We start from the raw sequence: 22823 nt of genomic DNA, 5'->3' as shown, positions 1-22823 counted from the left end.
TTAAGGCCAGGGGAGGCGGGTCTCCTGGGGGCCGGGACCGCCCCTGGCCTCAGAGAAGATAAAGGCCAGTCAGCCCGGTCCCAGGTTGCAGGAGCAACGTTGATGAGCTGTTTCGGCCAGCATCCAGTCCTGTTTCCCCCAGAGTTCCTGTCCTTGCCCGGCTTCCCGCTGTGGACCCCGCTTTGCCCATGGAGGACTGTCTGCCGACCCTCAACTCAGGTCCTGGATCTCGCCCCACGGTAACCTCCCGCCCTGGACCAGCACAGTGGGTCTGGAAGCATGACTAACAACCCTTCCCTCTGCTGCTGATGTTGAGTTATCAGCTCTGTGTAAAAGAATTCACTAATTCCAGGGAACTGCCATTTAAACAGTAGGGATGCTCTTATGCTGCTTCTGAAATGCACTTTAAAATAGCACCACTTTAGAAAATGTATCTGCATAGCACACCATGTTCTCTTCATAGTTCCCCTCCCCCTAATATTATTCTGGGCTTTTTAAAAGGAGGAGTGCAACGGAGTGGCTTTTAGTTCTTTATTCATTTATTTCCTTCTGTGTTGTTTACAGTTTAACAAGCCACATTAACAAGATTATTTTATGTACTGCCAAGCCGCCTGTGGCAAATGCCTATAAAACAATATAGGGCTTCTCAATGTTTGTATTCATTATAATGCCGGTCAAGAACCTTCCAGATATTGCTGTGTAGAGCGTGTGAATCCAGGACAAGAATTTCCACTAGTTCAGTGATCAAGGAAGATGCGAGTTCATATTGCTTATTACAGCATGGTCTGTTCAAGGCATAGCGTAAACTGGAATGCTGCTGCAAATCTGACATTTCAGTTGTGTTCTTAAGAACATCATTTGCATGTTTGTTCCATGAATGTGTTGTTTGAAGAGCCTTGGAAGTGTTGTGTACAGTGGTACTTCGGGTTACATATGCTTCAGGTTACAGACTCCGCTAACCCAGAAATAGTACCTCGGGTTAAGAACTTTACTTCAGGATGAGAACAGAAATTGCACAGTGATGGCAGTGGGAGCCCCCATTAGCTAAAGTGCTTCAGGTTAAAAACAGTTTCAGATTAAGAACAGAACTCCAGAATGAATGAACCTGAGGTACCACTGTATGGGGTTTCTGTGACAGAACCACCCCTCTTCAAGTCAACTGGACAACATAGGGAAACCCAGCCCAGTGTTTTGACAAGGGATGGATGCCTTATTTGGGGAGCACCAGAACACTAGCGCTTCTCTTTATCCCCTGACTGAAAGTGCCACAGGTTTGTTTTTTTTGCTAGGCCCCAAAGCCTGAATTGAGCTCTGTGTCTGATTAAATTCAGATCTTTGGAAAACTGAATCTGGGGCACCTGCCTCCTTCTGAAGCATTAAGTTTCATATAGTGAAAAGAATAGGGTGTCACTTCTGGACTTTGTTTGGGGAATTCTCAGTTCTTGAGTTGGAATGATGTATGCAGCCACCGCCCAATTTTTTAAATTTTCACATATCGGCACACATTGCAAGAAATCTACCAAGGAAGCTGTTACGAAGGGAAGCTTGAAATCTTCCACTACAGAATTGGAATATGTTCATTCTGTGTTTGCCATGTAGTTCAGTTCTTTCTCTTTTGAAGCTACGATTGCTTGCAACGAGAAGTCGCGGGGGGAACTGACCGGTGCTTTTGTTGACTTGGTAGGACTGTGTGCATATTGTCATTGAATTGATCCCTCAGTGTGGGAAAAAGGAATCACAATGGTTTTAGAATCTAGCCTTGGGTCAGGCTCTTTTTAGATTTCAGTGTGTCAATTCAATGTCATCAGCTGTGTTCATGTAATTAGATATTGACCCTATTAATATCTGGGCACAGACAAATTGACACATCAGTATTCTTGATAGCTTTGCCTTGCCTATAAATACTATCACATCATAACAAAATAGTTCTCTTCCCTTCGCTTTCACATGTGCAATTTTTAAGACAAATTCAAGGGGGAGAGGGCTATCAGTGGCTACTATGCTCTGTGTCAACAGTTGGAGGCAGCAATTCAAGCTTCTGAATACCAGTGGTTGGAAACAGGAGAGTGCTCTTGTGCTCCTGTTTTGCTTGCTGGTTTCCTATAGGCATCTGGTTGGCCCCTCTGAGAACAGGATGCTGGACTAGATGAGCCATTGGCCTGATCCAGCAGTTCTTATAAGAGTGTAAGCCTTATAAGGCAACATCTGTTTGATTTGTTTTGCTTTGTACTTTGCCTTGGTGTTGAACATAGCCTGGAGATTATTATAGAGAAGAAGCCTTGCAGCTCGATCTAGTACAGGGGTTGGCAAGGTTTACCGGCCATGGGCCAGATGACTCCCATGGAGATCGTTCGTGGGCCGGAGTGGCGCAGCGTGATGCCAGAAATCACGCCTGCGCATGTCCATGGCGCTGGAAATTGCACCTGCGCATGCCCAGATGCTGAAAATTGCACCTGCGCAGAAGCAATTTTGGGCGTCTGGACATGCACAGATGCAGTTTCTGGTATCTGCGAGTGCGCAGACGCCATTTCCAGTGCTATTCAGCGAGTCCCCGCACCGCACTGCACTGGTTTAGAGCAGCGCACGGGGGACTCTCCAAGTAGGCGGCTCGGTTTAGGGGTGGCTCATGGGCCAGTGAAACGGTCTTCGTGGGCCGCATCTGGCCCATGGGCTGCATGTTGCCGATCCCTGATCTAGTAGCCACTTAATTACCAAAGAACTACCATAGCAATGTGGTCCTTAACCAGAATGGAAGTACTGCGTTTTCAGCCACTTTGGTTTAATTGCTGGCTATAAATCACCCTGAATGTTTAAGTGCAGTTGTTTAATTGGCTGCATGTCAGGACTCTGCAGTTTAGAAATGAGATTCATCAAGAAATATATGTATCAAAGATGTATAAAAAGTGAACACCACATGAGAACTTTAATAGACCAGTACAGTGGTACCTCGGGGTACAAACACTTTGGGTTACAGACTCCGCTAACCCGGAAGTAGTACCTCGGGTTAAAAACTTTACCTCAAGATGAGAACAGAAATCGTGTGCCGGTGGCGTGGTGGTAGCAGGAGGCCCCATTAGCTAAAGTGGTACCTCAGGTTAAGAACAGCTTCAGTTTAAGAACGGACCTCCAGAACTAATTAAGTTTGTAACCAGAGGTATCACTGTAGTCTAAAACTTAGCGTGGTTATCAATAGAGTAAATGGCAGCATTTTTGAAATGAGACATAATAATATAATAATAATAATTTATCGTTTTCCCCAGCCACTCTGGACAGCTCCCAACAGAATTAAAAGCATAATAAAGCACCAAACATTAAAAACCTCCCTGTTAATTTCGCTGTTTAAAGATGCTGTCAAGGGATGCAGTCCTGCTCCCTTGGTGTTTTGGAGAGCAGGGAACAGAGGTGATATCAGCAATATCCTTTCCTTCCTTGCCATGGCACATCTGTGCTGGGAGCGCAGTTCTGCCAAGTGTGTTGAAACACATCCATGATGAGATCATCAGAGAATTGGCATACCCAGCTTAGATGTAGGTAGACATTGGTGGAGGAAGCTGTGTTTTTGTCTTATGAGGAGCCGCAAATGCAGAAAGGAGGTTTTTATACCCTTGGTCAGTAATTTAGAAAGTGCTCCAAATTCATGGAGAGAAGTCTGCTATCAGCTGTTGCCTTGGTTTCTGTAAAAGCAATGCTCCTTGTGAGACTGATAGACTGAGATATTAAATAACGCTCCACCCCCTTAATCTCAGGGTCGTGGGTTTGAGACTTGAACTGGGCAAAAATATCCCTATGTTGCAGAGATTTGGTCCCTGCCAAAGCTACAATTCTATTATTCTCTTTTTCTCTCGTTGTGTATTTATGTGGCTTGTCTGATTATGGGGGTGTGTATTATTTCTGCGCATATACACACTGACTTTTGTGTTTTATTGGCTAGTGTCCAGGATAAACAAACTGCCCTGCATAACATGGATATCCGGTGGAAATTATTATATTAATACTTTAAAAGAATAAATAGGTCACAGTGATGAAATGAGATAGTTATGTAACCTGCATGTGTGTTCAGACAATTAATTAAATGCCATGTTATTAAAAGGTCAAGTTCAGATCAGTGCAGTTTACTCACTTCAACCAGAATCCATTCAGATCTCAAATACCGTATTTTTCGCTCTATAACACGCACCTGACCATAACACGCACACAGTTTTTAGAGGAGGAAAACAAGAAAAAAATATTCTAAACGAAACAGTGGCTGTATGATTTTTGTGGTTCATGCTGTGGCCACAGACATGTGATCTGACAGTGAGTTTGGGGTAGCCCAATACAAAAATCCTGAGGATCCATGTGGATCCGTGCTTTGTAACCACGTTTTAAGTGGGGAGGGAAGGAAAAACACTCAAGGGACAAGGAGCACACGTGGGGTGTGTGGAGAAGGATGCTGCTAATAATGCAGGAGAGGCTCCTCTCCGGCTTTGCTCCTTTAAAACAAGCAGGCTCTGCTTCTCTCCCTCCTCCCCGGCAAGAAAACCACGATAGTAACCACTCTGAGACAAATCAAGAAAAATTGCGACCAACACTCTCCCCCAACAAGCGCAGTGAGGTCAAAACACACACACACACACACACACACACACACACAGAGAGAGAGAGAGAATTGGCCCTAAAGTCACAGGGCGCTGGGAGAGCGCAGGGGCGCAGGGAGAGTGAATGGAAGCAAGAGAAGGAGAAGGAGCCCTCACACACAGAGAGACACACAGAGTGTCAATCCTAAAGTCGCAGGGGCGCAGGGAGAGTGAACGGGAAGCAAGAGAAGGAGCCCTCACACACACACAGACACACAGAGTGTCAATTCTAAAGTCGCAGGGAGAGCGCAGGGGCGCAGGGAGAGTGAACGGGAAGCAAGAGAAGGAGCCCTCACAGACACACAGACACACAGAGTGTCAATTCTAAAGTCGCAGGGAGAGCGCAGGGGCGCAGGGAGAGTGAACGGGAAGCAAGAGAAGGAGCCCTCACACACAGACACACAGAGTGTCAATTCTAAAGTCGCAGGGGCGCAGGGAGAGTGAAGGGGAAGCAGGAGGAGGAGAACGATAGCTCAAGCACACACACACACACACACACACACACACAGCCCCTACAGTGGCTAATCCAAAATCGGACAGCAAAAAACTGCAGGCAGGGACAGAGAGCACGGGGTTGTTTTAAAGCAGCCAACTCCCGCTCTGCTTCTCTCCCTCCTCCCCGGCTCCGCTAGTTACAGGAGCCGCTTACACCCGCTTTGCTGTTTCAAAGCAAGCCACGGACTGCTCACGACTGCAGCGAATTCCCCCGCCATCTGTAGGCATTCGCTCCATAACGCACAGACATTTTCCCTTACTTTCTAGGAGAAAAAAACTGCGTGTTATGGAGCGAAATTTACGGTAGTCTTAAAATGAGGGATGCCTGTGATTTCCCCTTTTTAAAAGCAAGTCAGTTGACTGCCACAAGTTCTCGTATTCCAGAGAATAACCTAGACATATTTTATTTAAATAGAGTTCCATAATTTTTCCAGACAAACTTTTGCTCACAGTTAGATTTCTAAAAAGGGACGCGCGTGGCGCTGTGGGTAAAGGCCTCAGTGCCTAGGACTTGCCGATCGAAAGGTCGGCGGTTCGAATCCCCGCGGCAGGGTGAGCTCCCGTTGCTCGGTCCCAGCGCCTGCCAACCTAGCAGTTCGGAAGCACCTCCAGGTGCAAGTAGATAAATAGGGACCGCTTACCAGCGGGAAGGTAAACGGCGTTTCCGTGTGCTACGCTGTCTCGCCAGATGCAGCTTGTCATGCTGGCCACGTGACCCAGAAGTGTCTCCGGACAGCGCTGGCTCCCGGCGTCTAGAGTGAGATGAGCGCACAACCCTAGAGTCTGGCAAGACTGGCCCGTACGGGCAGGGGTAGCTTTACCTAGATTTCTAAAATTCCATTGAGTATGCGCAGCCACAGAAAAATACTGTAATTTTCACAGCACTTTCAGCGTGCTAACTCACCAATGTTTTTACCACACTGCAAGCAGGGTGGGGAAAATTCAAAGCATCTGGTTGCCATGTGCCTAGAAAGTTTGTGCTGGTGCTTAGGAATTTGAAATATTTGCTAGAAAGGTGCCTAGGATTTTTCTTCTCTCAAATACTGGCCTCTTGCTTACAGTGTAAGATGCATCTTTTTACTCTGTCAGGGCTCCTGTACCTGTCTCTTAACATCTGTGCAACTAGCAGAAATAAACACTTTCCCTTATCATCCCATCTCCATGCCATGAATGGGAAAGTTATGGCTATTGACTTTTTGTCTCTCATGTTGCTGTTTAAAGCAGCCCTGCTATAAAAATTCTGGGTACTGGTAGTAGATAGGAATATCACTTTGTCAGAGAATTCTTGTTCAAACACATAGGAAGGTAATACAGTGGTACCTCGGGTTACATACGCTTCAGGTTACAGACTCCGCTAACCCAGAAATAGTACCTCGGGTTAAGAACTTTGCTTCAGGATGAGAACAGAAATTGTGCTCCGGCGGCGCGGCAGCAGCGCGAGGCCCCATTAGCTAAAGTGGTGCTTCAGGTTAAGAACAGTTTTAGGCTAAGGATGGACCGCTGGAACGAATTAAGTACTTAACCCGAGGTACCACTGTATGGTTGTTTGGGCTGGGAAAAAAACACCCCTAAACTTTGAGGCTTCAGTACAGTGGAATACTTTGGTGATCAGACTATCTCAAAGTGCACGGTGTGGCTTTTAAAATAATCCTCATTTTAAAATAACCCTTATTTAATTTATTAAGTTTATATCCCATCCTTCTTCCCAAAGGCCCCCAGAGTGGCAAGTCTTAGCTCCAAGCATTGAAAATGTTAAGTTGTTCAAATGCTGACTGACTGCTTATAGAGACATTAATTCCTAGCACTAAAAACAACCTAACCTAGCATGTTTTTAGATAAATATGGGAGTTTTTGATAACTTGCTGGACAAGGGCTGTTTATTTAACCTTATCTAAGTAGAAAACAAGCAATTACTTCATTTTTATAAAGCAACAAATGCAGGCTTTTGGGGGGGGGGGGGGCGGGAGCAAAATCATCACACATCAAGAGAAAGATATTCCTAAAGGGTTGTCTCTAATAAAGTCATACTTAGAGTATACTCACTGAAATCTTTGTAGTTAAATTAGTCATGGCCATTGATTTCAATGAATCTGCTGACTGCAATCCTGTCCAGGTCTACTCAAGACGTGCGTTCTGTTGAATTTAATGGGGCTTAGTCCCCCAGTGGGGTTAGGATTGCAGCCGTAGTTTTGTTTCTGATATGCCATATTTATTCTGGTGTGAATAGTAACAAGCACCCTGTTATTTCTCATGGGGTATTTTTTTGGTCAATTTCTCTTGTTTGCTCTCTTAAAGGTCTCAATATTTGCACAAGCGGCAGTGCTACCTCCTGTGAAGAATGTTTGCTTGTTCATCCCGAGTGTGCTTGGTGCTATAAAGAGGTGAGTTGTCACTTTTCTTTGGTCCTTCTTACTTTAAAACTAGCTTTGTATATTTGCAGTCTAGAATCATTAACCTCAGGTGTTTTTTTGTACAAGGCAGACTGGTCAGCAGATTACTTCCTTAGTTCCTTGCATTAAATCATAAATAACACCAAGGGTGCGATGCCAAGCCTCTGCCCAAAATCTCTACTCCTCCGTTTTAAGTCTAGCCTGAAGAGGAGTTCTGTGTAACTCAAATGTTCACATGTCTTATTGTGAACCTTGCTGTTAAATAAGTTTGTAATTACCTATATAATAACACTTAATTGACTATTTGAGGCAATGGTATCAGGAAGTTGTATTTTTTCTTTCCCACCCATTTGCAAAAATAAAATAAAATGCATCAGTAATATGTAGTCCAAGAAAAAAGAAATGGTTGATAACCAACATTAGTCATAGTAGACCCACTGAAATCAATGGGCTTAAGTCTATTGATTTTACTGGGCCAACTCTTTTAAGATTAGTTAATATTAATATTTCAATTAATATTAACTTAAGTATACATGCTTAAGTGCAGTGGTTTTCTTTATAATATCCTCTCATGAATTATCATGAGTTAGAATGATCATGTTTATCATTTTTTATCCTTTATATAAAAAAGAAAATTTCTAAAGAATAGAGCTTTTGCATAATTATGGCATAAACATCCTCCTTTTGTGGCAACTCTTCTGTAATACTAGGGCTGCTGAACCTGATGTGACTTAAATGCACATGATTAATGTGGGCCTGGGCCTGCAGTCGCTGTGATCTGAAGTGGAACCCTGATAGCTATTGAAGTCACTTTGGTGTAACGGACTTCCCTGCCCACTTAAAATGTGCCTTGGGTTGTGGGTATCATGCTGTATATGCAACCTGACTTTATACATTTGGATAATGGCCTGATGTTTTCATTGCAATATCTTATATGCTGTCTGTCAGGGAACTGCCATCAGCTCAGAGGCGAGAGGTGGAAGGGCAGTTGGGTTACAGGGAGCCTTAAAAGATCTTGAGAAGCAGCACTTCCTCCGTGGAGGAGGGAAGCCACACCTCCAGTGGGGAAGGGATGCAGGGCTCGGAGGATGCAAGGGAGAGGCACAGCACCGGGCCTGAGCCAAGCGGGTGGGAGGGAGGCAGGTCCCCCTTTGCCCACGCCTTCTCTGCGCAGTTGGTTTACGCGCAGAGAGGGGAGGCGTAGGATGGGGGTCAAAAGACTATGCTGGGGAAAGTTTAAGGATGCCCCATTAGCTAAAGTGGTGCTTCAGGTGAAGAACAGTTTCAGGTTAAGAATGGACCTCCGGAATGAATTAAGTACTTAACCTGAAGTACCACTGTATATACTTAGGCTCACTTCCTTGGAGACCTGCCAAGGCTAATGTTGTGGGACTCTCTGGAGCAGATTTGGGGGTGGCATGGGGAGAAGAGAGGAAACATCAGTCCTGTTGCACCAGTAGAAATACTTTACAGGATGGAACCTGTAAGAAGCACGTTTCAGTAATAGGATAACACTTAAGTTGGTCATCTGAGGCCAGAAGTGCCAGAGTACTGTTGGCCTGCAGGGATGGGAAACAACCATTCTTGTTACATTTATACATCCAGCCAGGAGGATGATGGTGTTTAGTTCTTCATATGCTCAGCCTCTTGTACAAAGAGTGCATAGGCATAGGGGAAGGGTTACTCTCCACCCCTCACCACCCCCTTAATGCCTCAGAGACATCTTGTATGCATCTGTAAGAAGTGTGTTTCTGCCAAGTGTATAAGTGGTGGTGACATCAGAAAGAAAAAATATTGCTTGCGAAGCTGTGGTGTTGGGCTAGAATTGTTTTATTTTCTTGGCACAAAAGGGCTATTTTTTGAGTGGCTCTGCCAACAGAAATGTTTATCCGGGAGTTGTTGTGACCGCTAGTTATAGGTCAGCCTTCAGCAGTAGCTGCTGATGCTACGTTATCAAATCAATTATTTGGTTTAGATTCCCCCCCCCCCCGATTTGACTGGAAAGCAAAGAGGTGAAAAGGGGCTGTTTGTAGACAATAATTACTGAAGGCCACAATAGCTCTTAGTTTAAATTATCTGCCTTTAATTGTGCTACTGCCCGTAAGGAAAAGGTTTTCAATGTTTAGTGAAAAAAGTTGACATTGATATTCTAAAAGTACATAGTTGTAGCAGACCTTTTAAGTGTCCTTGTTTCTTCCCCACTTTGTACAAAAGTTCCCACTTTGAGTGGGGGGGGGGGAACCCTAGCCAGGAAAATTTATATTTAGAGCCACGAAAGCCTTGTTAGCCAAGGAAAAAATTTAGGGTTTCCTGGGCCAGATTAAACTAATTTGGTGCCCTAGTGGAAAACAGCACAAGGGCTCCGTTAGTGCAGTTGAGCTCCCCGCCCCAAATCCTCCCCATACACCTCCCCAAATCCCCTCTGTGTGGCCGGGAGAACCCCCAGAACAGCATGCTTTTTTAGGGGGAGAAGAGGGGAGATAGTTCCACGGTGCAAGCTAAAATGCTTGCACTTACTGAATGATAGTACTGTATTGAATTCCAGTCCTTGGTTCCAAGTCTATGGGGCTCCAGGATTACTAAGGGTTGCATCCAAAGCTACCAGTCTGTTATCAGAAGGGCCTTTGCAGTAATGGAGACCAATTTCTCAAAGTCGTGCAAGAGAAGGATCCAGTGCAACAGCCCCACTGGCGGAACCATTTTACAAGACCTCACTACTGCATACACATTTGTCTGCTTGTGGAACCTCTCGGGCAAGAGGATCTGTTTGAGAACGGCAGCCCGCTAGCGGAGCAAATTTGAGTTCCAGCTCTTTAACTTCATTGAATGCAACCCTTAAGCATCAGCCTTGCAGACACTTATTCTGGGAGGAACCTCAATGAAAACAATGGAACCAGTGTGGTGTGTTGGTTAGAGTGTCATACTAAGGGCTCACCCAGACTTATCCTGTGCTTGGAAAGCATGGATTTGAGTAGTTTTCTGCATGTCCTATGCTTTCTAGGGACAGATCTGTGCCGTTTTGCCCTTGTCCCACTGATCTCCACCAAAAACCCCACACTTTAGTGATAAATTGGAGCACACGACAATCCAGAGAAAACCCAAAGACGTTCCCTCTGATTCAGAGGTAGAGTTTGGGTTTCCCCCTGGGGAAAGTGGTGGGGCAAGTCTGGGTAAGCCTTAAGACCTGGGAGACGAGGGTTCTAGTCCCCACTCAGTCATTAAGCTCACTGGGTGACCTTGGGTCAGTCACTGTCTCTCAGCCTTACAGGTTTGCAGTGAGGACAAAATGGAGAAGGGGGAAAAGCATGTGCCCCCCTCTGAGCTCCTTGGAGGAATGATGTGGTATAAATCCAATTTTTAATAATGCTCACATTTCTGAATATAGGATTGCACCAGCAGTGCAAATATTACATTGCAGTCCGCAGGCAGAATTCTATTTTCAGATTTAGTTTCCCTGTCCTAAGAAGTGTGGAAAATCTGTCTGTCTAATGGAATGTTAACAAATTCAGTTTTGTGCTGCTGTTCTTTGAGTATCCTAAATTGCATGTATGGAAGTGGCAGAACCTCAGCAGAAGATTCAAATTCTCCCTGACACCCCCCCCTCAAATTCCAGTGGCAAGTCTAACAGGGCCTCTCTTTTCTGAGGAATTTCCAAAGCTAGGTTTTTAAGACTTGCGGTTCTCCACAGATCACTGTGCCCTTTAATCTGTTTTTCAGGAATAATGACATTTTGATTTTGCAGGAGAAAAGAACAATTATTAGCCCTGAGTTTGGTGCAATATATCTTAGATCAGGCTTCCCCAACCTAGTGTTGTCCAGATGTTTTGGGTGACAACTGCCATTTGCCCCAACAGCATAATCAATTGGAGTCCAACACTTTCTGGAGGTGCCAAGTTGGGTACACCTGGCCTAGACCTTGCTGAATTACTAAACCCCTCGACCTTTTTACTTACCAGCCGCAGTAGTTTCAATTGAGACTTTGGTATTAGTTTTGTTCTAATCAAACACCTTAAGGTTTAAGCAACATGTAAATGGATAACAAAAGACGGACTTCCTTAAATTCTTAAAAATGGTGGACCATGGTCTAATGAAGCCTGCAATAGATTATACTGGCATGATCTTTTTTTCATAAAGTCAGAGAGCTAGATGGTATCATAATGGAAGCATGTTTCACCTGAAATCCTTGGACAGAATATTTCTGGAGGCATTTTGTTTCTGAGTTGAAAGCTTCCATTAAACTTCTATCTTCAGAAGAAGAAAAAATAGTTGTAGTACTGTATGTGGAAATAACATGCTCCTGGTATGTATTTGCCTTGAGGCTGAGGCGTGAAAGAGGCAAGATATTGCAGGAGAAATGGCAAAAATTAAAAGAGGATCACTGAGTGTTTATTTTTATTAATATTGGTGTTGCAGAGTAGTGAGCAAAAAGAGAGGGAGTTATTGGCATGCTAAGCAGAAAACATCAGAGAACGAGTTATTTTTTTCTAGATAGATAAGATGTAAAGGAATAAGGAAAAAAATTGGCAGTATTTTTTTATAACCTGGTTTGCATAAGGTAATGAACTTCTAGCTCATATTATGGGTTAGCTTCAGTGTGCTTTAGCCAGAATTTTCGAAGCCTCTAATGTCTTCCTCTTTGAAAAGAAAAAAGGAGGGTGTGGTTTGTCCATATTTCTGGTTCTGCAATTTTTAAAAAATGCTTGTACTTTATTGTGGTCTTTAGAATGTAATCTGTACTCAGATTTATCAGATAATGTGTATTCTGTAATTGGTGCCAAAAACATGTGGAGTTTTACAGCTGGGGGAGTATTACAGATGCAGGAGAGAGATAACTGACTGGGGATGTCTGTTTTGTTTTTGTTTTACAAAAACCCTTTACTGTACTGTTGGACAAGGTGGGCAAATCTGTCAATTTCAGTTTCTCATTAAAGAAAACAACTCTTAAGTTCACTTCTCCACATTTCCTCGTTAGTTTGCTTTTTTTTAAGAAGACTCCTTGTAAAAATTCATTGGCTCTTCAGTACAAAATTGTATTCATACATATTTTTGCAAATCAAACCTGCCTTGTGTGATGCGTTTTTAAGTTATTTTCATCAGTACATTTATATATATATTTGGCACAAAACACAAACTGAATCAAAAATCGAATTTCTCCTCTATCTTTAGCTGTTATTAACAATTTTATACAGCATTTACATGATATCCATACTCACTTTGAGCCTCAAAACGAGATGGAAGAAAAAACACATTTGTTTAAAAAATAAACCCCAAGGATGCCTGGGTAGCTCTTAGTGCAGAGGAAAAATACAGAAGAACAAAGCACAGATCACTGAAATAGTTCGTGCAGAATAATCTTTCAGAGTGTACCAGGCCGGTAGCATGCAGGAGGTTGGTTTTTTTTTTTTAGAAAAACAAAAGAGTAGATACATGAGAGAAACTGAAATGAATTGTACAGAGGTGAATTTTATTCTAGTGCCTCTGCAAGCTCCTCTGTTTCTTTTTTTGCATTTGCTTGTAGAGAAATAGGGCTCATCCCACCTTTATTTAGTTCAAAACGTTTATATGCCGCCTATCCAAATAAAAAGTCCACCATGGAGGCTTACATATTAAATAAAAGAGTACATGCCCACCTGTTGAAGCATCATTGGCAAAGGGGTGGTGGAAGATAGCAATCTGGGCAGCTGAGCTAAAACGGCCCCGCACCCCTGGAGTAAGGGGTTCCAAAGGCATGGGGCCACCATAGAACAAGCCCTGTTGTGCCTGCCAATCTCATTGGTTAGTTGGCGGGCAAACAAAGAGGACCTGTGATGCAGATCTTGGAGGGCATGCAAGACAACATGGCTGCAGACAGTCCTTTAGATATCTTGGACCTATTTCTTTCAGGCTTTAAAGCTTAAAGCTAGCACCTTAAATTAGGTCCAGAAATGCAACCACGTACCCACCTGTCCAGTACAGTAGTACCTCGGGTTAAGTACTTAATTCGTTCCGGAGGTCTGTACTTAACCTGAAACTGTTCTTAACCTGAAGCACTACTTTAGCTAATGGGGCCTCCCGTTGCCGCCACACCACCAGAGCACAATTTCTGTTCTCATCCTGAAGCAAAGTTCTTAACCCAAGGTAATATTTCTGGGTTAGCGGAGTCTGTAACCTGAAGCGTATGTAACCTGAGGTACCACTGTACTCTCTAGTGTTTTGGATTTTATACCAGCTGAGGCTTCCAAGCAGTCTTTAAAGGCAGCCCCATGTAAAGCACGTTACAGTAGTCAAGCCAGTACATGACCAGGACACAGATTACTGTGGCTAGGCCAGATCTCTTCATATAGGGTGTACCAGCCAAAACTGGTGAAACAAACTCCTGGCTATTGATATCTGACTAGGGAAGCACACAAAAATGCTTTCCTGCCATCCCATAGATGCCTAAGATATAGGCATGCATTCCTTACAAGTTTTGTTTAATTTATATTGCTTTTAATGGATTTGTATGCTTTGGCCAGAAGCCCTGCATGCAGCTCATCCTGTGTTGACGAAGAACATTTCCACATGTCGGAAGCAACTCAGAGATTATTGGCAGTGCAGTTCACTATATTAGCCTTCCCCTACCTGGTACCCTCCAGAGGTTTTGTACCAGTCACAACCACTATGGCTGTGCTGATTGGGAACGATGGGAGTTGTAGTCCAAAAACATCTGGAAGGTGCTTGATGGGCAATGCCTATATACTAGTTTCTTTAGAAGCCTCAGAAGTTAGTCTTCCTGTATAAATTTGTACTGGATTACTCTTCAGCCATAAGGGTCCTACTCTACCCCACCCCACTCCGAATTTAAGGTAGAATGGGTGAAGTATATTGCCCCCTAGGTGCATCCCATCATGTTATCTGGTCAAATGTACTCTTAAGGTTGTTTTGTGTATACCTAGAGGTGTTGGTGGCGCTGTGGGTTAAACCACAGAGCCTAGGACTTGCCGATCAGAAGGTTGGCGGTTTGAATCCCCGCGACGGGGTGAGCTCCCGTTGTTCGGTCCCTCCTCCTGCCAACCTAGCAGTTCAAAAGCATGTCAAAGTGCAAGTAGATAAATAGGTACCGCTCCAGCTGGAAGGTAAACGGCGTTTCCGTGTGCTGCTCTGGTTCGCCACATGACTCTGCTGGCCACATGACTGGAAGCTGTATGCTGGCTTCCTCGGCCAATAAAGCGAGATGAGTGCCGCAACCCCAGAGTCGGCCACAACTGGACCTAATGGTCAGGGGCCCCTTTACCCTTTACCTAGAGATGTTGGACAGAATAAATGAGCAACAATAGAGTGGTTCGACCCAGATGCAGGTTTATTGCCTGGTAAGAACTGGGCCTCTGTTCTTTGCTGAGCATGACCTGATTTCCGGCTTGACCTTTCTTCTAACTAGTCCTTTAAAAAATCTCTGCCAAGAATTGTGCAATTGCATACTTGTGATTGTGCTTGCTTGCAAATTTACTTATTCTGTTTTTTATGACACAGGCTTAGCTAGTGATTTGTGCATAGAAAGTTCAAATGAGGAAACTTTTTTTAAAAAATCATTGCGAAGTAGATAATGGGTATGTGTAGCAATAAGAAAGCCACAACTAGGTCAATATATACTTTGCCGATTTTGCAGTTTCAAGTCAAACTCCTTGCATTTGTAACTTGATAATTTGGAGGGATTTTTTCCTCTCTCCTCAAATTGGTGAAGAGTTTTCAACATCAAATATGCATGTGTGTGCCCACAAAAATGGTTTACGTGCTTTTGTTTTTTATTTTTGAGGGGTGTTTTATTATTAGACTAGAATATCACTGTTTGGAATGAGGCAAGATTTACATTTCACATACCAAATATAACTTCTGGCCAAAGTTCTTTTATTTCATTTCGACAGGAACTTGGATTCCTATGAAAGCTCCTGAATAGCAAGATGGACTGTTTAAGTAAACTCTAATATTTTTTAAATGTTTTGAAAAATGCTAAAAGAGCAGCACTTCTGGGGTTAAAGCCCATTGGGGAGGGGGGAACCTTTGTGAGCCAGAATCTCAGCACATTCTATGGCCTTCATACTAAGCCTTAATATTATCAGCTCCTTGTTTGTAATACGAGATAATGATGGTCTGCTTTACCGGATTACAAAGATACTGGCTGTGAAAAGCTTTGAGTACCTAAAGAAAGCACTGTATAACTACTATTATGACTGCTATTAAACATGCAAAGGCAAAGAAACTGGTAGAAATTTGACAAGTAGTAGCCAAGTTGTTAATGCACTTGCCTGCAATTGGAGTCAATACAGGAAGATATCTTACAAGTGAGCCAGACTACTGGTCCATCTAGCCTGGTATTATCTACTTGACAAAGGTTCTTCAAGGGCTTTCCCCAGCCCTGATTCCTGAGATCCCTTTAAATGATTAGTGTTTCTTAGTCCAATGGATATTCCTCCGCCAACACCAACATTCCTTTGAGAACAACAAGTTCGAATCGTCCATAGTGGGGAAAGGTTTGGGTCTGAAGCAAGAGAGTAACCATCTGTTTGTCATTCAGCTGCTCTGATCTCTTTTCATAATTGCAGAAATCTAAATTGTGGTGGTTTGTAGATTAAAAAATAACACACTGATTTTCCTGCCTACCTCGGCTTGCATTGTTTCTAATGCTTTAGTTCTTAGAATTGCTACCTTTCCATCATCCTGACGTGTCTGTAGAAACACACATGTGTATGTTCAAATCTGAAGAAACCCTGCCTTTCCCTGAGGCAATGGTATTTAGGTGATACTGTAAGCATTAAAAAAGGGTTTGCCCATAAGAAAAAAATCCACCCCCCACCCCCCAGTTTTGTTTAACATTTACCTTGATGAGTTCTGGGGAACATAGATGTTTGCTCACTATTCATAACAATTGGTCTGGCCAAATAAGAATATTTCCCTGTTATGGATTTTGGAATTGTAGGTCTTCATTAGACTTGAACCATGTCAAACTGGAATCAGATTCCCGGTGGCTGATGAATGTTACTGGCTGACCTTGAACCAGTCAAATTCTGTCAGTCCAACCTAACTCATGGGTTGATTGTAAGTTGAAATGGAATAACCCCAAAGGTTGTTTTTATGAGCTTTCTGTGGGATTTACAGAATGAAAATTCCAATAATAAAAATATCTTCCCAGCTAGCTTTGTGTTGAATCTTTACAATCCTTTGGGCAAACTGATTTTCTCACGCTGCATACTTCAATTTTGTTTCGTTGCAGGAATTTGGCAGCAAAAAATCCATCACTTCGAGGTGTGACTTCACTGAAAATCTAATAGCCAATGGTTGTGCGGGGCACTTTGAGAGTACAAAAAGCAGCATTAAAATAGTAAAGAACCTTCCTTTGAGCAGCAAGGGCTCTAGTGTGGCCAGTTCGGATGTTATCCAGATAATGCCACAAAAGATCTCACTAAATCTGCGGCCTGGTAAGTTAGCACCAAATGTCTGTAACCTGTATCGTTAATTTGCAAGCAACCTGGACACTATGGCAGGTAGCTAGTGTGGTGCCTTCCAGCTCCCATCAGCCCCAGCCAGCGTGACTTATGTTCAAGAATAATGGGCACTGCAGTTCAACAAAAGTTGGAGGACACAGTGTTGGCTTCCTCTGCTCTATGGGTTGGCTCACATGCAGTACCAAACCATGGTTTGGAGATATGGGAGTAAGTCCTGTGCCTGTTGTTCCTGTTCCCCTGCTTTCTACTCATACAATCCAGTTTTTTAGTTAGTTGCTGGGTTTATTTATTGTTTTTTGTTTATATATATTCACAGCATTTCTGCACCACCATATAATAACATCCCAAGGGCTACAACAAACCATAGTTTACCATTGCCTCAGGACCCTGTAATACATAATTGTAAGTAAGGATCAGACTCTGGGTTACAGGCATGCCACAATATTGAGAAGATCTCTAATAGTCAAACCGCCCTTGTTTCCTCCCCTTCCTTTCTTGGAAATGAGCCTTCCTGAGCCCTGATGCACAACTGCAGTCTAAAACAGCTGGAGGGGATGAGGTTGGGGAAGTGTGTTGTTGAGTGAGAAACTCGCCCACACTTCTGCTTGTACCACTATTTTTCCATGGGAAAACCTGCTGCTTACCACTGACTCAGAACAAATGTCAATTGGTTTTTCTGTGGCTTGATGTTTGTTCCGATTCGGCAGTAAACAGCTGGTTTTCCTGGGGAAAAGTGGTGGAACAAACAAAGAGCTGCTTGGACCCGTGCTCTCAAGGCATGGGGCAAATGGAAGTGTGGGCACGCACTGGGTTCTCGATCATTAAAGTTTTATGAAACTGTTCCCATTTACCCTTGAAATCCACCAGCTACTCGTCTTCAGAAATTATTCCCATTGTATTATCTCTTGTCTTAACATGGTTAAGTGACTCACAGTCATCCCACCTTCCCTGTAAAGACAAGATGAGCTTTGACTGCACTGACTCGAGAGATGAACTTTTGATCCAAGAAGCTAGAGTTTACCATATTATTAGCTTTCTGCCAAGATGAAAAAATAAAATGGAAAAATCAAGAATCTTGTTGTGGAAATAGCTTTGCAGAAAAGAGGCATTCATACAGTTTCAACGTTTGTGCGAAAATATTTAGCCTTTGATATTTGGTTGTTTTGTTTTCTAAAAAGGCCCTTTATATTGAAGCTAAAGGCCATTATGAAAGACAGATTCACTAAACAATTGTGTACGTGCCTGGAATGTCTGTGTTGTGTTGTAGTCCAGGCAAACTGCAAATAGAGGAAATGTTTTCCTTTTCCATTCCTATCCTCCTCTGATAAGGAAAAGGTTTATTTGTTAACAATAAGGATTTTTGTGTGTGTTTTTTTTACTAATAATAAGGCTCTAGTATTCCTCTGATGAGAGCCCCAAGTTCATAAGGAATTCATATTCCCCACACACATAAAACTCACAAATTTTCCCGACATTAAAATTAATCACAGCACAAAACAAGAAAGTTCCATCACCCAAACTGGAAACGCCTGTTAGTTTCACATAAATAGAGAGGCAACTATTGAAATTTGGTTACTGAGCGTTCTAGCTTGCAAAAGCCACCCTGAAAAATGGTTTTAATCTCCTCCTTCCAAAATTGCTGTCATTGTGCTCCTTAATGGATCTCGTGTAACAGCTCTGTAGTGTTCTCATCATGCACTTGACGGAAAGCAAAGTTGACATGGTTTCATGCTGGTGAAGCTGATAGGATGTTGACTCCCAGCAATGTCTGTTCCCTTTCTCTGGACCGGATAGAGCAGTATTCTCAGTGTAGACCCTACTCTGACTGCCAGTAGCTCTCAGCAGAGATCTTTCCTGCTCCAACACTTGAAAAAATTTAAACTAGAGATTGCTTTTTGAGAAGCTTTCTGTATGCAAAGCCTATTCGGTACCACTGAGCTTTGGGTGCATACCTTTTAATGGCTACGGTTTCTTGTAAGCTGTTCTCCCCAATGCAAATCCATTAATATAGCTGCCGCTGCTAAATGAGACACGGCAACAGATACACAAAACTGTATCCATGACCCTGCTTCTGTTTTGGACATCAGGTAGGCTGATCTAATCGATCTATGCAAATCCAGAGTGGATGCAGCTAGGAGCTGGTAAATATATACAAGCCTAATACTGTAATGTGAATGTTGATTTTAAAGCTTTCTATTGATTGAAAGTTCACATTTGATTCAGGACAAGTTCACACATTCAGAATCTCCCTCCATGTGACGCATTCCAATTGTCCTGGAGAGAATGCGTTTGCAAAGAGAAAATAGTTGCCGAATGGGAACAAGGCTCCCTTGTTTGCTAGCAGTTGCAGGGTGGAAAAAAGCTTTGCTAGAGCTGAGCCATCTGTCACATCAATCACTTCAGCAACAGTGAATCTTTAGGTTGCAGGTGAAATTCTTACTTTGGCAAGGGTGGGGGAAGCAAATCCTCTTTCAGAGCGTAATAAAATGAAATTACAGGGGCTGTGAAAGCAGTGATAACAAAATGTGAAATTGTAGAAAAAAAATGTACACAGGAAAAGCACTTCTGTATGTGTATGTATATAAACTTTGCACATAACTTCACGGGGTTATAATGGTCTTTTACTGCAGAGGAAGCCAATGGCATATATTGTCCTAAGCCAGCCCAGTCTTTCAATGCTCCTGCAGCTTCCCACTCTTAGGGACCTTGCTACTTTGACCTTTTAACCCGTTGAGCCTTTTCTTCCTTGTCCCCCACCTCTCCATCACTGCATTATGCTCTCAAGCCGTTGTCCACCCACCCCACCTCAGTTTCTTTGCGTCCTGTTTCCTCCTCCTCTCCCTGAGCTGAAATCTGGCCTATCTACATCTATTACCAATGATGGCTACGGACATTGTAATACAATCATATATATGTCACTGGAGAAAGGAAGTTGTACTACTGTCAAAAAGAAGTTGTGCTAAGTTACTCTGCTAGCCATGTGGAATTGCCATTTTTTGCGGGACCATTACCGTTGTTGATGTACATTCATCAGTTTGTTTTAAGTGATTTTATTGGATTTTAATGTTATATGACTGTATGGTTGTGACCTGCCCTGGGACCTTATGGAGAAGGGCTTTCACTCTCAGGTAGTTCTTAAGAGGAAGCTGGATGATGCCCATCTACTGCTGGGTGTCCACAAAACTCTGCATACCTATGGGGCCAAAGTAGATTTAATCTTATTTCACTAGGTTGTGAAGAGAGGAAGGATTATGTCTGCAAACCCTTGAAGCCATAACTTCCTAGCTGCATACCTGTGTTGTGCAGCTGTTACCAAAACATTATACAAGACGCAACAGGACATAATTGAGTGTTGCAAGCAAGGCTTCCGTTTGCAAACAGCCCTTAGTGTAAGTGGTGGAGAAGCATTTATAAAATGAGCAGTTAGTAGATGAGACTGACTCTGTTTTGTTTCTACACCAAGCAAAATATATATTTCAATAAACAGGATTACTTCAATTGAGTGGCCTAGGAGTTGAGCTGCTTTCTACTTCCTTGACAGTCTGGAGGTGAAAATCTTGGGGTCTGCACTGGGTGGCTGGATCTAACTCACCCAGCTGTGAAAGAGAGCCTGATCTATTGAGCTAGAAATGTCATTTGATGTGACAGAATAGTGCTCCCAGGCAAAGCCTATTAGAACCAACCATTACGAGGCATCTGGATTTCAGTTTTCAAATGCTTATACTGTCTTTTCAATGGGAGGGGAGGAAAAGGTGGCAGGGGGATGCATGTGTTATAGTAGCCTATTAAAATATGTTGGATTTAACTTCAGTTTTTGTTTGAACCATTTGACGTAGCAACAGATGGTTCAGAGCAGAGCTTGACTCTACATTGATCATAGAAGTGCTGATATTCTCCTGTCCCCAACTAGCCCAGTTAACACAGGCACCCAAACCCTAGGAAAATCTAAGGCACATTGTTGAGCTGGGATACTGCAGGACCACATGGTCCTGTAATCAGCAGTCCACATTCATTCCATTCCACTTAATTAAGAGAGAGAGAGAGAGTGAGTGGCGTTCGTACAGAGCCCCTGGTCGTTTCATGGACTATTGACCTGTACACCACTGCTTTATTCTTCCGCTGCCACCAACCAGGTTTCTTCTGGTGAAATACTAAATCTCAGTCAGGTTGTAAAGTCAACAACGAAGATTAAAGATTATTGAAACAAGTTAATATTAAAACAAACAAGTTTTAAATATATTCAGAATGGTTTCTCAAATGCGCGCCCTTAACTAGATGTGGCACTATCTCACACTGTCACACTCTTCTCTCTCAGTTCTATCGCTGTCTCTCACTCTAGCTGTCACAATCAGTATGTTCATCTTTTACTTTCTCTTTGTGACTCTGACTCCTCTATCTCCCAGTGGTAAAACCCCTGGGCTGAGCCTCAAAACCAGGTAGGCTCCACCTCTGAGCTTTCTCATTGGTCAATCTGTATTAACCATTTCCATCCCCCTGTACAAACAAAATCACAAGGAATGGGCAAGCACCACAGAGGGAGAGAGAGAAGGGCCCCCTTCCATCAGCTTAATGGAAACATAATTCTATTTTGGTTCCTCTCTTCTCAGAACGCTCTCCATCTGCACCCATTCTGAGGGAGAGGCAAGGCGGCAGGGTCCCCTCCATTGTTTTAGACAGTGGATGGCACCAGCTGTGGTGCATGAATTTGCTTATTTTTTTCTTCCTTTCTGGTTCCCTTTCTCTTTAGTATTCCATCTGTTTGATTTTAATCCATTATTATTGCAGTGAACTAGCTTGAGTGCATTGGTAAACAAAAAATAAAATAAAAAATGAAATGGCTCCCAGCCAGTAGCTGCGAGTCTCACAACTGGGAAATATTGTTGTGGCTTGGCTGTCTGCATGGATGCAAGCCTAAAGAGCAGCCACACCAGAGTAGCGCTGCAGGGTTATTGTTGTGGCCCTGATATCACCTGCCGATGGAACAGACTCCCTCGGAAGGTGGTGGACTCCTTCATTGGACGTTCTTAAGCAGAGGTTCGATGGCCATCTGCCATGGATGTTTTAGAGATTCCTGCTTTGCAGGGGGTTGGACCAGAAGACCCTCAGGGTACCTTCCAACGCTTCAATTCTACGGTTCTAACTTGAGTAATTGCTTCAGTTGCTCCCCCTTGCAATTGCCAGGCTTCTACTGAAGCCTTAATGGAAGGGCTCTCTTACAGATTTTACAAAAAGGAAAGTATGCTGTCTGGATTTTGGCATGTTATATCAATTACATGTTGCAACAGGAAACTTTGTGAAGAAGTATTCATATTTCAGGCATGAATCTGTGGCTATTTCTGGTAACAGTTAAGGGGGTGATTTTGCACCGCCAGCTGAGTGAATGCAAGAGGCAAAGAAAGGAAACAACTGGCTTGCCTTTTGCTTGTCATTAACCTGCCACAAACCTGCTGCTTCCACAGGTGATCCAACGCCTTTGCATGTGCACGTTCGGCAGGTAGAGGACTACCCTGTGGACCTGTATTATTTGATGGACCTTTCCCTCTCCATGAAGGATGATTTGGACAACATCCGGAATCTGGGAACCACGCTGGCTGAAGAGATGGGGAAACTCACCAGCAATTTCCGCCTTGGGTTTGGCTCTTTCGTGGACAAAAACATTTCTCCCTTTTCTTACACAGCACCTAGATACCAGAACAACCCTTGCACTGGGTAAGCAAAGGGCCAGCAGCTGCTGCAGTTGTTGCTTTGGCACTGAATGTGCAAGAACGTAAGATTTCTTTCCTATTGAGCAGAGCAAGCTAGAACCTGCAAGCAGCATCCCATGGCTGCAGGGAAGGGCTTGCAAGACCTCACAGCTTGCAGGA

At 43.3% G+C, this 22823-nt stretch overlaps 1 protein-coding gene across 2 annotated transcripts in view; it reads left to right on the top strand.

Moving 5' to 3' along the window:
• ITGB5 (integrin subunit beta 5) overlaps positions 1-22823 on the top strand; it is a 79316-nt gene that overhangs the window by 9874 nt on the left and 46619 nt on the right. For both annotated transcript variants that reach the window (XM_083737890.1, XM_083737889.1), the window contains exons 2-4: positions 7407-7492; positions 16728-16932; positions 22419-22668. In XM_083737890.1, the coding sequence (XP_083594016.1) occupies positions 16899-16932; positions 22419-22668 (284 nt within the window). In that variant the 5' untranslated portion in view covers positions 7407-7492; positions 16728-16898. The remainder of the gene's footprint in view (positions 1-7406; positions 7493-16727; positions 16933-22418; positions 22669-22823) is intronic.

The sequence above is a fragment of the Podarcis gaigeae genome, assembly GCF_964106915.1.
Source record: "Podarcis gaigeae genome assembly, chromosome: 1".
NCBI lineage: Eukaryota > Metazoa > Chordata > Lepidosauria > Squamata > Lacertidae > Podarcis > Podarcis gaigeae.
The sequence above is the reverse complement of the archived record's forward strand: the minus strand, read 5'-3'. Positions and strand labels throughout refer to the sequence as shown.